This window comes from Chelonoidis abingdonii, chromosome 21 (genome assembly GCF_003597395.2).
Source record: "Chelonoidis abingdonii isolate Lonesome George chromosome 21, CheloAbing_2.0, whole genome shotgun sequence".
Taxonomy (NCBI): Eukaryota; Metazoa; Chordata; order Testudines; family Testudinidae; genus Chelonoidis; species Chelonoidis abingdonii.
This window is the reverse complement of record NC_133789.1, coordinates 2,535,057-2,551,985: the sequence shown is the minus strand read 5'-3', so window position 1 is coordinate 2,551,985 and position 16,929 is coordinate 2,535,057. Positions and strand designations below refer to the sequence as shown.

At 41.0% G+C, this 16,929-nt stretch overlaps 1 protein-coding gene and 1 long non-coding RNA gene across 2 annotated transcripts in view; one reads left to right on the top strand and one right to left on the bottom strand.

Annotated features, from left to right (window-relative positions):
* LOC116829904 (uncharacterized) overlaps positions 1 to 8,237 on the top strand; it is a 72,578-nt gene extending 64,341 nt beyond the window's left edge. The window contains exon 4 of the long non-coding RNA XR_004374831.2: positions 8,090 to 8,237. This is a non-coding gene — a long non-coding RNA (uncharacterized LOC116829904). The remainder of the gene's footprint in view (positions 1 to 8,089) is intronic.
* Positions 599 to 12,754, bottom strand: LOC116829891 (keratin, type I cytoskeletal 19-like). Its single transcript, XM_032788971.2, has 8 exons — positions 11,531 to 12,754; positions 6,143 to 6,225; positions 5,536 to 5,692; positions 4,573 to 4,734; positions 4,338 to 4,463; positions 3,975 to 4,195; positions 2,157 to 2,200; positions 599 to 1,135 (listed from the first exon to the last, which is right to left on the bottom strand). The coding sequence occupies exons 1-8, from the start codon at positions 11,963 to 11,965 to the stop codon at positions 1,038 to 1,040; spliced, it is 1,326 nt and encodes a 441-aa protein (XP_032644862.1). The 5' UTR covers positions 11,966 to 12,754; the 3' UTR covers positions 599 to 1,037.
* Between the last annotated feature and the right edge of the window lie 4,175 nt (positions 12,755 to 16,929).

Sequence of the window (16,929 nt, the reverse complement as noted above, 5' to 3'; positions counted from 1 at the left end):
CACTCTGCTCACCATTTTGAATTCAGCTGCCCTGCAGGCACGTACTCCCTCTCCTTTCATAGCTCTGGGAAGTTCTGACAGCACTATGAATTCAGAGGCAGAGGCATGTCTGTGTCTGTGTGTGAGAGAGAGAGAGCGTAGCCGTGTTACTCTGTGTCCACAAAAACAACAAGGAGTCCAGTGGCACCTTAAAGACTAACAGATTTATTTGGGCATAAGCTTTCATGGGTAAAAAACCCACTTCTTCAGATGCATGGCATGCATCTGAAGAAGCCAAGCATCTGAAGCCATGCATCTGAAGAAGTAAGGATTTTTACCCACGAAAGCTTATGCCCAAAATAAATCTATTAGTCTTTAAGGTGCTACTGAACTCCTTGTTGTTTTTGTGTGAGAGAGAGACTGCTGTGCTTTGCAGAGCCAGGGCAGGGGCTGATGTCAGGGGTGTCCCCCTCCCCCTGCCTCAGGACTGGTTGCTTCCGGTGGCTATCTGAATTTAGAGATTTGTTGGGGAGTTTTGTTCACTCTCCCCCAACGCACACACTCCCACAACACACTCTCTGTCTCTGTCTCCCCACACATACACACACTCCCTGACACACACGCTCCCCCCCTCCCATCACACACTTATGTTGAAAAGCAGCTGGCAATCTAGTAGGATGTCCATGGGCCCTTGGCATGATGGGATTGAGAAAACTCTAACATGTGACACTGTATCTGCCCCATGAGGCATTCCAAACCCGTCCCAAAGCACCCTATGGTCAGCTGCACAGTGGATAGCTACCCAGAGTGCACTGCTCTCTGTGTCAATGCAAGAGCTGCTAACGTGGATGCACTCTGCTGATACAAGGAGCATACTGTGGACATACAAAAGCAATTTAATCAAAGCATTTTAATTAAAGCAGAGTAACTTTTGGCGACAAAACTCTGCAGTGTAGACCTAGCCACAAACAGTCCAATCCAACTCCCACTGAAGTTTAATCAAGTAATTTTTGCCATCAACTCTAAGAAGTTCAGAGGCAACTCCCTGCTGATGCTGCTTATATCTTCTCTTCAATCTCTTGGGTCTCGGAGGAGACAACTTTGCCATCTATCACCTCCTCAACAGCTGTCTTGATCTTCCTAATTTTATTTATTTCTGAAAATAAAATTGCAGAGTGCTAATTAAAACATTTATATTAAAAGAGTAATACGTTTTTAATGTTTACTTCAGTAACTAGCTCTATACTTTTAGTTTTCCAGCCTGTTGAGCAAACATATTTAGAAGGGCTCCCTTAGTTCTCCATTGGTGTAATCAAGTGGAACGTCAGGAAATTTGAAACACATTTGAAAAAGAAAAGTTAAATTACTGATCATGTATAATTTTGCTCTTCAGTTTAACAGTGGGTATAAGAATGAAAGTGCCATTTATTGTAAAATAGATACGGAGCATCTTCTTAAGTGTAAATGATATGCTCATTTCAGTCTGAAGTCAAAATTCTGGGTTTTCAGGTGTCATATTAGTAGAGTGCCTGCTGGTCATAGCTGGGGCAAATGGACGGATACACTTCCAGGTGTTGGGAAAAATCCCTCAGTATGGAAAAGAACAAACAAAATAGTACTGTCTAATTCATGTGTGGGCTGAGGCAGGTTCTAGGGTGGAAGTGGGGGAATACCTATATAAAAGGAAAGCATGAAGGACAATGCATGTGATTTCTTGAAGAATATACAGCTGAACACAAGGAGGCGCCAGGCCCCTAAGTGTGAATTTGCAGAGGTCACACTGGTAGCTGATTTTTGACAGTAAATAAACTTTCTTTCTTGGTGTACAGAATATGGTTTCTCTGATTGCTGAACATCCTGTACATCACCCATAACTTTTTACAGAACATTGTTTTGAGTGAATCTTTTATTCCTCCTGAGCATATTTTGGTGCTTGGGTTCTGTACAAACTGAATAGTTTTAAGGTGCTTTTAACAGAAACATTACATTGAGAGTTATATAGTCAGACAATTGAATTGGCAATTTTGCTATAAGATTTCACTGATTAAATATTTGCATCTGAAAGACTTATCGCACCTCAATTTGTTTATATCAGCTTAATACATTTTAATGCATTTTAATCCAAATTAGTAGCAACCAAATATAAAAATATGAAAACAAAAATTTAAGTGACATACCTTTCTCAGGCTCTTCTATAGTAGATATCTCTGACTGGAAATGTCTGTTAAATATATGAATGAAACATAATTTGTAAATACAGGTGCTTATTACATTTAAGAAATGTTGAGATCACTGATCTTTGTACATTTAATTTGTTCACTTAAGCCCCAATACAGCAAGGTACTTAAGCATGTGCTAAACATTGTTTTTCTTGTTAAATTCCTTGGATTAATCTCACTCAGTTCTACAAACAGTTATCTCCATAGGGAATGGAACAAAGCTTAAGTAAATGAACTTTGTGTCAGATACTATGAAGAGGCTTATTGGATACTGAACCAATTAACTTCTTTAGCAGCCTGTAGAACAGGGGTGGGCAAACTATGGCCCGCGGGCCAGATCTGGCCCACCAGCCATTTTAATCCGGCTATTGAGCTTCTGCTGGGAAGCAGGGTAGGGGGCTGCTCCACGCAGCTCCCGGAAGCAGCGGCATGTACTCCCTCTGCCTCCTGCGCATTGGGAAAGCCAAGGGGCTCCGCTCCACACGCCGCTCCCACCACAAGGGCTGCTCCCGTAGCTCCCATTGGCCAGGAACTGCACCTGTGGATGGGGCAGTGTGCAGCAGAGCCGCCTGGCTGCACCTCTGCATAGGAGCTGGAGAGGGGACATGCCGCTGCTTCCAGGGACCACTTGAGGTAAGCGCTGCCCTGAGCCACCCCCCCATACAGCAACACCCTGCCCCAGCCCTGATCCCCCTCCTGCACTCCAAACCCCTCATCTCCAGCCCCATCCCAGAGCCTGCAGCCCAAGCCAGAGCCCCCTCCTGCACTCTGAACTCCTCATTTCTGGCCCCACCCCCGAGCCCGCACCTCCAGCCAGAGTTCACACCCCAACCCCAATTTCATGAGCATTCATGTTCCGCCATACAATATTAGATGTGGTCCTCAAGCCAAAAACTTTGCCCACCCCTGCTCTAGAATGTCCTCTCTATAGCTGAATGTGGTGACTGTCTGTCAGCAGGAAAAAGAAGGCAGGACTCCTTGAAAAGTCCCTTCCACATTTGTGTTATGAGGAATGGAATGGAAAAGGGAGACAGACTTACCTGAGAGTAGCCAACGAGTCAACAGGAAGTGGCAAGACCAGTTGGGGGCACTGACCCCCCATATGCACCAGGGGAAAGGGGAGGGTATTTTTACCCCGTACATTCCGGAACACACTCTTTCTCTGTCTTTCAATCATTGATCAGCAATAGTTATTGCAAGGAGGTGTGACAATGCAGTAATGGCTGCAGCCTGCTTTACTAAAGAGTGCCACATTGTTTTCAGACCCACTGGCTACGTCCCAGATTGTCCCCATCCTCTCTCCCCATGCTGCTTTGCAGTGATATCCATTGGGGCAAAGGATAATGAAGAGTGCCCTTGTGCTACCAATCAGGTTTCCCCAGAAGCTGAACAGTTAAGTGCCATAGCACACAGAGACATATTACCATATGCAATCAGGGTACTTGTAATTGAGCTTTTGTACTAATTTTTTTAAACACAAATATTTTTCTATTTTAGAGCATAATTACCTTCTCACTTAGCTTGTTTGTCTTTGGCTTTCATTCTCTTTAGTTTCAGCCAGACTTACCACCACCAGTAAAGTAACCAGTGTTAGCAGGAACAAATTTTGGCATGCAGAAGCATCCTTTATCCATTCATTTTATTGAATGCAAGTTTAATTCAACATCTGTCCTCTTTTTACCCCTAGGCAGCCGTTATAAAGAGTATTTAGGATAATTACTTACTTGATATAAAACTGAACTAAACAACAGATTTCACAGATACTCAGTTCCTTACCTATTATCCTCTCCCTCCAGTAGACGTCGGTATGTGGCAATCTCCATCTCCAACCGTATCTTTATGTCCAGGAGAGTACTGTACTCAGTACTCTGGCTCTCCATGTCAGCTCGAAGCTGCATTAGCTGTGCCTCTACATTGCCAATTGCAGTCTGTATTTGGGCAAGTTGTGAACCATAAAGTGCTTCCATCTCAGCCAGTGTGTCTTCTAAAGCCTTTTTCTACAGAAGGTGAAATAATAGAGGACTTACTTATTTGTGTTTTAAAATTATGTTTACATTAAAAGACCTTATAGTTCCTGTGTTTACCCAAACAACTATCTGTTAGAGATATTTCCAATGTTACATTTTAGATATGCTTTACCGTACTAAGCTGAGACTGCAGTTCTATCTCCAGGCCCTGGAAGGTGCGTCTCAAATCTGTGATCTCTGTTTTTTTGGTTTGCAGTTGTTCAATGTTAATAGCGACTTCCCGGTTCACTTCTTCTGTCTGAAATACAAAGAATGGAAAAGAAGGTGTAAAGGCAGTGAACTTCAATTTTAAATCTAGACTGAACTCCTTGTGAGGTGCTGCTGTTATGTGATCAGTGAGACTTTACCTGTTTATCAAAGCGGTTTTTGGCCTCTTGACGATTCTTTTCTGCCATGCTATCATATTGCTGTCGCATGTTTTCCATAATCTTGGCGAGATCAATGCTCGGAGCAGCATCCACCTCTACATTAACTGTGCCACCTAGCTGTTTACGCAGTTCACCAACTTCCTACAAACAATAGCAATTATAGATAATTCCATAGTTATGAATATCAGTTAAACTTTTAAATAGGAAGAGAAATGTGTAGTCGTGTTAAAACAGAAAGACAGAAACAAATTCAAAATGCATAGAAATAGGAGAGCTATAAAAGAGTCTCAGTCACTTTACAAATATTAATTAAAGCCTCACAACACCCCGCTGATGTACTGTTTTCCCCATTTTATGGCAAGGAAAACTGAGATACACATAGGTGAAATGATTTCCTCATGGTCATAGTGAGCAGTGTAAGAACTGTGAATAGAATGCAGAAGTCTTGGCTCCCAGATATCTGGTTTTGCGTTTAGTGGTGGCCCATAGAACCAAAGGATGTTCTTTAAAGAAAGACCATCACGCCTTAATTTTCAGAGATTCTAAAATGTCATTTTTCTACACAGAAGGAATGTGGGTATTAAAAAGTTAATACTATGACTTATGATTGCTAAGAGGAATCATTTTGTGTTATGGATTGTAACAAAGGAGGCCTAACCTATGTGACATAATTCAGGCTTTCTGTTAGCAACTAACAGAGTAGCAGGTTAATTCCAGATTTCAGTTATGTGATCCTACCTCTTGAAAAGAATGGGAGAAACCAAGATTGGTTAACAGTCATAGTTTTATCTTTTTACTTTATGTCTCAAATTATAAAGTTTATGTTTTTTCAGATTAACCATGGAATTTTCATTATTCTGAACAAGATTTGATGTGTCAAATGTTTTCTGTGTGTCCTTGCGAAATGTGTAAATTCTAAATGACTTTCTCTGCTGCTCTCACCTCTCCATGGTTTTTCTTGAGGAAAGTCAGCTCTTCATTCAGACCTTCAGTCTGTAGCTCTAAGTCTGCCTTTGATAAGGTCAAGTCATCAAGGACTCTGCGGAGTCCAGCAAGATCATTTTCCACATTTTGTTTGATTGCTAGCTCATTCTCATACCTGGAAGAGAAATGTTCATTCCAGCATCATTAATTTATAATTACTAATGTGCAATTAATACATAGTTACTATATTAAGATATAATTACTTATATCTTTACTGTGATAAGCTAGGACTGTAGTTCTGTCTCAGAGAATCACTAACTAGTACTGTCTCAGTCTGCAAATTGCCTTTTTACTGACTCTTTAGGGACAAACAGTTTAATTCTCAATTTTAACTCCAATAACTTTATTACCAAGACAAGATATACAAGTGTATATGTAGGATTTCTCTGTAGGAATAGGCAGGTGGGAGTTATGTAATGTATCTGTTTTGTATTACTATTCAATTTCAGTGATCTGAAGGGGTTCAGTTCCCTCCCTTTGCCAGAAGACCCTGCTGGCTTTTAAAGACATCACTTGACTGACATGAATGGGGAGGAGATCACATTAATTCATCATAGAAACTTACTTCATTCTAAAGTCATCAGAAGCCAGCTTGGCATTGTCAATCTGCAGGACAAGCCGAGCATTTTCCAGATGTGCAGCACCAATCTGGAAAAGAAGATGATAGATTGTCAAGTAATCTGGAGTTAGCAAACCAAACCAATATTTAAATGTTATAAAAACTTTGGATGACATTTTAAAATATGGAATCTGTGCCATCAATCAGATTGTTCTGTTTTCAGAAAATCTTGATATCTAGGAATATACATTCCTCTCTAATTTATGGTGTTAAGGGAAGCAAATCTAAGGTTCTTTGTACACTTTGGAGACTACACTATATGCTGTCAGCATAGCCCCTTAGAGTAGATGAAGCCTACATTGACAGAAGGAGTTTTTCTTTCAGTGCAGGATGACGACCACCATAATGTTAGTTATGTCGATGGATGTGCATAGCTGTGTCTAGACTAGGGTCAGAGGGTTGTCAGCATAACTGTGTTGGTCAGGGATGCAGTTTAACCTTGACCGATGTAGCTATCCCAATAACTTTTCTGTGTAGATCAAACCTAAGTAAAAGAATCTTCCAAAAGCAGTCGAAGGAGAAAGCAAGGACTCAGACATTTTCCTCCTTCCCTTCCCTGCTGAAGTCCCTCTCATTAACTGTGTGTTTAGAAGTCTGTGGGTCTACATAATGTGTCAAGGCTCATGAGAATTTTGGAGTCTGAGAGCATCCACTTTGCACTGCATGCTCCACTCAAACACTGGTGGTTTTCTGAGAGTATTTAGTGCTGATAGAAGCAGGATTAATTCTCCTCTGTGGCTTCTCTTCCCCTTGGAGGGAGGAGGTGGAGCCAATTTACTAAAGGTAGGCGATGCCCTTTTCACAAAAGACCTGAGATCAAAATGGGTGGGACCTCATGGATCCTCAGTTTTTGTGTGTATACATGGCTATGTGCATCGCCATGCTCCACAAACTCATTGCCATAGGTGTAGGGGCAAAGATGTGGGTTTCTCTGTTTTCTCTACTGGTGGGTTTAAACATGAAGGAGAGTATATAGGCCAATCGCTAGGATGGTTCTCAAAGCTGATAAGAATGCAGGCAGGTCAGTAGCGGCAGTGAGAACTTGTTACTGTATGGTATGAACAAATGCCAGATGGAATGAATAAGGCCCTGAATAAAACCCAGTCAACATTTGTGCAACCCTGACCTGCACACACTCAATCTCCAATGCACCTTTGCAAGCTTGATATCTCTGCACACCTGCAGTAGCTGTGTGTGCATGCAAATTAGGGTTTGTGTGTTCATTCAGATCAAGAATGTGCATACACATTTCTTCAAGTGCATTTTTGAAAATCTGGCTCTAATTTCGTATCAGACTTTTAGAATCATAGAAATATCAGAGTTGGAAGGGACCTCAGGAGATCATCTAGTCCAATCCCCTGCTCAAAGCAGGACCAATCCCCAAACAGATTTGTGCCCCAGATTCCTAAATGGCCCCTTAAGGATTGAACTCACAACCCTGGATTTAGCAGGTTAATGCTCAAATCACTGAGCTACCCTTCCCCCTAATATGTATAATATAAAGTCTTTGTAACATGGTTATTGGATTTTTGTGTCTGCTCCAAAACCAAACATTCAGGTGTGTCTTAATATTCATAAAGCAGGAGGATTCCATGGTCCACTCACAAAGCTCTGTTTCATCCAACCCTGTCTATGTATTTTCCATGAAGTGTATCTTTTTTATTGTTGACATTTTTGTCAAGAAGACAAAGCAAATGAAGATGAAAAAAAAACAAAAACAAACCACTGAAGCCCAGATTACGTTATGGAAAAAGGCGTCCTAAACATTGAACTTCTAGTTGTTTGTGATTTGTGTCCCAATCTTAAATATTGATTTATGTTATTACAAACTATAACCCTGTCTCTACAAGGAATGGTACGTGATATTGTTGACATTTTGCTTATCATTTTCAGAACTGGAGGAAGAAGAAAGGAAAGAAAACTACAAACTGTGAAAGCCCAGGGAAGAGATATAAGACATAAAATAGAAGGAAAAATGTAAATAGCATCAGTGCATGTACCCACATATACATTATGTTTTAGTTTGTGTGTGTACACGCGCACGCATGCATATTGCCCTGCTTCTGGTGGATTTCATTCCCATCTCTAGATACAGCTAACGTGGTCCTGCCATGGCTTATTTTTATTCTAGATCCTAGCTACGTCTGAAGACCAATTACTTTTTTTTGCCTTTGGAATGCACCAGATTGTACCACAGAGCAGGTGTTTTTTGTAAAGATTCCTGGAGTGGAATATGCTTGGACTGTCACAAAGAAATTAGGGTCATTTATAAAATATATCTTGTAGGCTGGCCGAAAGGTACGATCCAGACTGCTTGACGCTGTAAACAAGAAAAAAAATTGAAATCCATAGAAAAATTAAAACACAAACTGTGGGCAATGTTGAAGAGAGGCCTATCAAAATCTCAAGGCTCACATTTGCAACAGAAAAAAAATGAATTGGACTGGGGAAACTGTGGCGGGGCAGTGACTCACTGGAATGGCACCTCCTGCTGGTCATCCTGGGAATTAGCTCTGTCCACTCAGGAGCGCCCGGCTTGCTTGCTGCTGGCCCCGTGTCCCTCCCAGACCCTGGTGCCCCTTATCTTGGGGTTCTGCCCCCTGCAGTACCCCGCAGTCTCACTGGGTTTCCTCTCCCCAGGGAACCCCCAACCCCCTATCCCCACCTCACCTCAGTCCTTGGCTATTGCCAGTCACCATCTAGCCCTCGCTCACTGGGGCAGACTGCAGTATAATTGCCACTCATCACTGGCAAGGAGGGTTTGGACCTGTTGCCTCTGCCTACCCTTGGGCTGCCCTCTGCAACCCCAGTACCTTTTCCAGCCTTTAGCAAGGCCCAGGGCCGGCTCCAGGCCACAGCGCGCCAAGCGCGTGCTTGGGGCGGCATGCCGCGGGGGGCGCTCTGCTGGTTGTCAAGAGGGTGGCAGGCGGTTCTGGTGGTCCTCCTGCAGGCATGCCTGCGGAGGGTCCGCTGGTCCCGCGGCTCCGGTGGAGTATCTGCAGGCACGCCTGCGGGAGGTCCACCGGAGCCGCGGGACCACTGGACCCCCCCACAGGGAAGCCTGCGGGAGGTCCACCGGAGCCACGGGACCGGCGAGCAGCAGAGCGCTCCTCGCTGTGTGCCGCCGTGCTTGGGGCAGCGAAATTACTAGAGCCGGCCCTGGCAAGGCCTGCAGCCTGGGGGCTCCCCAGCTCCTGTGGCTTTTCCCCAGCCTTGCTCCACTTTAGGTACCCTGCTCAACTCCCAGCAACCAGACCCATCCCTCTCAACATCTAGAGAGAGACTGCCCGTGTGTTCAGCTTCTGGCCCCAGCCCTCTTATAAGGGCCAGCTGGGCCTGATTAGGCGGGCCACAGCTGTGGCTGCTTTACTTATCAGCCTAGCTGTCTCTGCTGCAGCCCTCCTCCAGGCTGTTTTATCCCCTCCAGGCAGGAGCGTGGTGACCACCCCACTACAGGAACCCATTTTTATTAAAATTTCTAAGAAGAGTGTTTGAAAGGCAGGCCACTTTTTGAAAAACTTTTGAAACAGCTTCAGGAACATCAAAAACCATGATGTAAATGTTACATTATGTATGGTGTCATATATGCGAATTGTTTATTTCCATAGTTTCCTCCCTCATCATGTCATAATCTTAGGAGCCACGCATTCGGTTAGTGGTGATATTTTGACAAGGGAGATTTTTTTTGCAGGTATAAAGATGGAAGCTCATGAAGAATGCCTATAGGTCAGATATTGGAGAGACAAGGGTTTCCTGTAAATGAAAGCTTGCTCTAGTTTGCTCAACACAGTAGTCAGAAACTGACTTCCCTCTAGATCTACAATGAACTGGATTTTAAAATAAAGTTTAAAACCTTAATCCACATTGCTGAACATCTTGCTGTCAAAGACCATCTCTTTGGAATGTAATTTTTGTGAAACTGGCAAAACAAGGTCCGATATGTAAAATTATGAGACATTTTCCTTTACTGCTACTTTAACAGTTGAAAAAAAGATTTAAGTATTAACGTGTTTGTGTAAATAGTAAACAAAATGTTTAAATAAAAAATGACAACTGAAATTACGTGGGGAAATTAGAACAGGAGTACTTGTGGCAACTTAGAGACTAACAAATTTATTTCAGCATGAGCTTTCGTGAGCTACAGCTCACTTCTTCGGATGCATAGAATGGAACACACAGACAGGAGATATTTATACATACAGAGAACATGAAAGTAGGGGAAATTGGGGAAATTAGTGAATTATGAAACAGCAAAGAGAACTTCAGATTTTTAGATTTCTTCAATAAACAGCACCTCCCAGGTAACTGCCATCTGTTTATTTACTGTTGTCCAGGTGTAAGAGAATAAGAGATTAGATTAAACACACACACACACACACAAAAGAAAAAAAAAGTCTGTAAGTATTTGTGTGCAGGCCACAAATACATGGCAATCCATAGAGATAACCAAAATACTATCTTTAATACTCCCTGTTGTGCATAGATAAATAAAATTAATGAATGCTGGGAGAACTTTTTAATGGACAATTTATGGTGAGCTAAGAAAGGAATTTTACCATTTATGCTAAATTTCCTGCCTTTTGTAGGTATAAATCTGATCCTTAATGTCACTTTATCTTGTGGTTTTTTTTAATTCAGTGATATTAAGAAAGATGTTACTTCTCATTGAACATTTGGTGATCCATTCATATGTTGATTATGACAAACTGTAACAGCGCTTTAAAAGCCTTTAAAGACTTCTCTGTACTTAGAACCTCTGAAATAATTTACATTAAGATGAAGGTAGGTGTCTTAACTTAGAGTGTCCGACCTTCAACAACTTTGAGGAAAGAATTAAAAAGTTTTATATTCTCACACTCTGGTTGTGAGTGTGGCTAATTGCCTAGGGCAATATAATGAGAGGCAGGAGACATGTAGTTCTATCCTCACCCCTGCTCCTCGTCTGGTCTATGACTTAGAGCAAGTGACTTCACTTCTTTGTGCCTCAGCTCTAAAATAGGGATAATGATATCTTCTCTGGAAAGCCCCACTTTGAAATCTACAGCTGAAATACCCTATATTGTGTAATTATAGAAGAATTAATTCAGCCTTTATGATAGATTTTGAACTGTTTCCATAGACATTTTTATAGCATCTAAAATGTGCAGTCAGTTTACTACATCACAATTTAACCTGAATCTTGCCAAAGTTAAATGGTTAATGAACCTACAATGAGGCCACAGTGAACTGAAAAAAAATATATTCTACAGTTAGCTGACTCTCTTCATTCTCTAATCACTGGAGTACAGAAGCATATAAAGTTGCAAAGTAATGGATACTTTTATGATTTCTTACCTTGTTTTGGAGGTCTTCAATGGTTTTAAAATATGGACTGTGGTCATGCCTTGTAGTTGAGGAGCTATTTGCATACCACTCCCTGATCTGCTTTTCGAGCTGGGAGTTGGCTTTTTCTAGAAAATGAACTTTCTCCAGATAGGAAGCCAAACGGTCATTCAGATTTTGCATGGTCAGTTTCTCATTTCCAGCAAGGAGGATGTCACTACTGCTGGTGTTGAGCTGAAATCCACTGCCAAAGCCACCACCAAAGCCTCCTCCATAGTTAGTGCTGGTGGAAATGCGGGTGCCATAGCCACCAGCTCCCCCATAGACACTTGGCGCCCGATACTTTCGGATAGCTGTTTTCCTGTAGGTTGAACCACTTAGACTGGGTGCAGTAGGCTGGAAAATGGAGCTTGTACCAGTAAGGTGGTTTTGGCTCTGGAATGTCATTGGTGGTTTTTGTTTTAATTAACTAAAGCACCACAAGATTCAGAGCAGCTAGACTGGAGAGCACTGTATGCTTCTTGAACCTTTATACTTTTATCTGAAAAAGAGGCATGACAGTTGTAAACTCCGCCTCTGCTGACACACAGTTTAATTGGGTTCAACACCACCAACTCTCAGCGTCTTGCCCCTGTCATCTGAGTAATGTAACAGAACTTTAATTTGTTCATGTGTGCGTCAGGAAAAGTCCCCAGGTAGTGGGAGCATCTTTGTGAGTTTTTTAAGGAAAAGGTAAAACACATTTAAGCTATTGAAAAATTTATTGCATTTTACCTGATGCCACAGTCTCGATATCCCTTTTGAAAAAAAAACAAAGGAAATACCTTTACTCCTGATTTGTAGATTATGGTATAAAAAAAGCAGAAGTGTGTTTATGTAACCAGGGGCATAAAACTTGGTTAGAGTCAATAATATATTTCTACTGACAAAACAATAGTCACTGCCCAAGAGACTATTTAGAATAATAGTAGTATGTTTGTGTAAAAAAAATCTAATTAGACAAATGATTAGAAAGGTTACTTTTGTATTTACCATGTTCATTTATTTTATAGTAAATGCAAAACAGTATTAACATTTAAAACAGACATTAAGCATTTGTGACATTAGCAAAGGTCAGATATGTTACACATAAATATAATACTGGTTTTAATCAAGAAATCCTTACTATAATTTAAAATGAACAGACTTTCAATACACTTGAAAATAAAAAGAATATTACCTTGTCATACAATGTAGGTAAACGCAACTTAAATAACTGGGCAAGAGCATTTGTAATCTTGTTTCTCACTTTCATTTCCGTAGCAGCAATTGAGCTATACTGGGGATTAAGTTTAGCCAAGTTATTTTATCTGTAGATATACTTACCTGCCCAATTAAGCTGGTGTCTAGCACTTTTTGCACTCTTGTGTGGCTGAAGTTAAAGTGAAACAAATAAGCTTTCATTAACTATTCTTTTCATGTTTTATATGTTCAACAGATAAAAGTATATGTATTAATTTCAGCTGTATTTTGGGAACTACAGTAGGTTGTACTCTGTGTATTAATGATTAACATTAACTGATTATGTTGGTATGTTAGTAAAAACCATTCTGCTTTTCCAGTACACTTGTTTCCTTTATTCAAAACATTTTAAAAATAATTTGCTTAAAACCCACATTTCCAACCCACCCACGCACACGTATGCACACACTGTGTCCACTTGGCTATTTTCTACAAAAATTTGAAGATTTGAGACTCGTCCCTGTCATTTGACAGAATGGTTTTGTATCCAAATGTTGGTGATATTACATTTCTCCTCTACACAGAATTGTTGTATCTCAAACAAACAGTTAGCCCTTGAAGAAAGATATGTTTGTATCATTCAGGACCAATAAAAAGGTAGGTTAGAGTTCGCAAATTACTTAGGTATCTGGCATCCTATGCACACTTTTACTTCCTTTGTTATAGATATATGATAAAAACAAAAGATTTGTGTGCCAGTAACCAATATTTTCTAATTTGAAAAGCGTGTTTTTACTTGTACAGTTCCATTTCCATTTATTTGAACTAGAAAAACTACTAACACTGTTGCTGCTGATAAAGGGAGGCGGGGAAGAAAGGAATGTGGCTAGTGGGGTCAGGATTATGCAGATCCACTGACAACCTCATTTAGAGCAAATATGGAGACAGTAGCTGTGCTCTAAGAGAAGGTGTGTGGAAGTTGCTGCTGTGGTCTTGGCTTAGGGGGAAGAAAGATTCTTTTGCCCCAGTATTGATGGAGTTCCCCTTTGTAAGACCTGTTTTCTCTGGTGCTGTGCTAGGAACAGGGGCGAAATTCTGGCCCGTTGAAGTTAATGGCAAAACTCTCATGGACTTCAGTGAGGCCAGGCTTTCACACCAGGATTTCTGCTTAAATGTCCCACTTCCACTCAGGTGGTGAGTGATTCCACAATGAGGGTATAGGGTCTGTTTTCTACTTTCACTGCAATGTGCACACAGAACTATCAGGTTTCTATAGAAGGAGACTGACTGTCTTTTAAATCCCATGATTAACCAATTACCAGAATCAGTGGGGCCTTGCTAATAGCAATGATCTTACTAGGTAAACAATTCTGTAAGCTGTACATTGGGCACCGGTGCTTATGTGCCAAATACAAAGAGATAAAGCTAGGGAAGAAATGTGTTATTGAACAAATTTTGGTGTCTTCAGAACATGTATGGCATAGGTATGCACAGAACAGACAGTAGCTCTAGAACCTCAGAGAATTGCAGTTACTTTACCTTGTTAAGCAGAACAGTCAAAAAAGCACACTGGGCTTTCCTAGTTTAAAGCAGCTGTACCAGATGCTGGTGCTCAGAGCTTGCCAGAGAAAGTGATGGAGCTTGTTATTCAAAACAGTCTCCTTGTTTTTCTGGTGTGGAGGAAAATGGGTAATAAGGCAGATTCTTGGAGTTTGTAGAAAGGTTTAGGAAATTGCAAAAAACTGTGATGGAATTAATTTGGTAATAGTTACGTGGTCATGCTTTAATTGTGACTAGTAGTTCAGGATGACAAGGGTTAACACCACTCTTTTGTGCAGTTGTGCATATATCAAGAAAGTGGCATGTGAAAAAGTAGGTAATACCCTAGGGAATGCTATATAGGTTTTAATGAGTTACGAGGATATTATTCTATCAGTTGTTTCTGGTGACAACATAAACCACAAGAGTGAAGCCTAAGATGGGTGAAATCATCATAAATTTGTTTGAGGAAGGAAGAGAAACTTTTCGTCTGTTAAATGGCAGATTTAGCATAAAAACAGAAAAGCAAAGGATACACCATTTTCTGTCTTTTTTAATTAACTTTGATAAACTAGTTGGGAAGTAAAACAATAACTGCAACCAAAGACCTATTTGCTACAGACCACAACAAGAAGTGTGAAGTGTTCTGCCTTAGAGGGGGATCCATTCAGGGTTACCTGTTAGATGTCTGTCTTATCCTTTGGGCACTGGGGCTGCTGTAGGCTTTCCCCTTGGTCCCTGTGATACTGATGGTCCTGAGGAAACTGAGGCAAAATCTAGGATTGATGATCATGATAGTCCCTGCATAGGCAAAGCAGTTCTGGTGTTTGGATATGGTGAATCTCTCAGTGTAATCCCCGATTACTTTGCCTGCTTTGTCTGACAGTCTCACAGAACCATGGTCACATCATACACCCAGGCCCAATATTATTACATCTGGCAGTCTCCTTGGACACGACCGATTTCACTAATATTGGAATATGTGCTAGCCCAGAAACAATTGGTACTTTCTTATCAGTTCTGTAAGGGGCCATTTAGCAGCAATATCTGCACATTACTCTGCAATCCAGGGCAATACTGTATTTTCTCATCCTCTTTATTCATATTTTCCCCCTGTTTCGGAGCCCCCTCTCTCTTGGGACCTCTACATTGTAACAACTGTGTTGATGGGTCCCTACTTTGACCCCTTAGGTGGCATAGGGAGCAGGTTTCTATCAGTGAAGACTGCCTTTTTAGTAGCTATTACATAAGCTGGAAGGGTAGGGGAGATTCAGGTCTTCAAGGGAGGTCCCTCTTCTACAATGCTTCATAAGGACAAGGTTTCTGTTAGGCCTTATCTGACATTTCTGGCCAAAGTTGTTTCAGAGTTCCATGTGAACCAATTCATTATTCTCCCAGTTTTCTTCCCCAAACCTCAATCAGCTGGGCAGAAGCTAAATTTCAGACACTTGGAACAGTAAGAGCAGCAAAGAGTCCTGTGGTCTCTTAAACCTGGGTCTCCCGTACCACAGATGAATGCTTAAGACACATCTCTTCCCTGGGCATCTCCTGTTGGGTAGCTTTTGTGGCTCCCTGCTTAGTGTGCAGGCTTTTGTGGATTATATTCTGAGATACCTATCACCCCCTATTCATTGTACAGGGATCCTTGACAGCGTGGATCACAGTATCGTTCCAGTGAATTTCTAGGTGCGTAAGTCCCTTTGTGGATCTGGGCCTGTGTAACTTGCAAAGTTAGTTATTGCTCGAAATATGCAGAATACTTGATGCATTGTGTTCTGTAATTTGGATATTACAAGTGTCAAAGTCAGACTCAGGACTCACAGTTTGTCAGACCACTCTGTTTTATTAGCACAGCACTCTGCTAATAACACTCAGATAATGTGAGCACAAACTATCTTATTTATACAGATAAAAGGGCGAGAACTTAACAAGATAACAAAGGAAGCAGAATCTGATAAATTTACCTGAGCTAGACATGTATATCTTATTTCCTTACTATTACCGATCTCCTGTTAATGTTTCACCATTAGCTTAAATGGACTGATTGTTTATGCCTAATGTTTCTTTTCCTGACACCTGTATTTCAACATTTCATAAAGGTACATACAACATTTCTGTAATCCATTCTTATTTTTACAATATAATTCATTCTACTTTCACACAAGCCACTGCCAGACAATCAGTGGAATAATTAGCCAAGTGAAGTTATTCTGACTCAAACACCTGCTGCACTCAAAATAAGGACTCATAAGTATGAACTCTGTTATAGTAGCTTCTCCACTCCTCTCAGATATTATGTTTTTAATAAACAGATAAAGATCTATTGCTGGTTTCCATAGTTACTGCCTAAGAGATTTGATTAGTTTACCTTGACTTCAACTCTCATAAATAGTCTTCCGTCATTTACACATATCAGTCACACACACAGAGGGTTGAAGTCCAAAGGTAATTCACATTGATGAGGGCAGGACATCCCTGTGTAAAAAGTTAACATGCAATAATATTTTAAATATTGTTCAGATTGGGTTGGAAAACTTTCAGATTTTGAAAATTGCACTTTATGTGATGATCAAAAAGTATGAGGGAAGTGCAGATTCTCAAAATGTACTTAAAATGTTTAAATTTAGGGCCAATCTATGAAGGAAGCCACC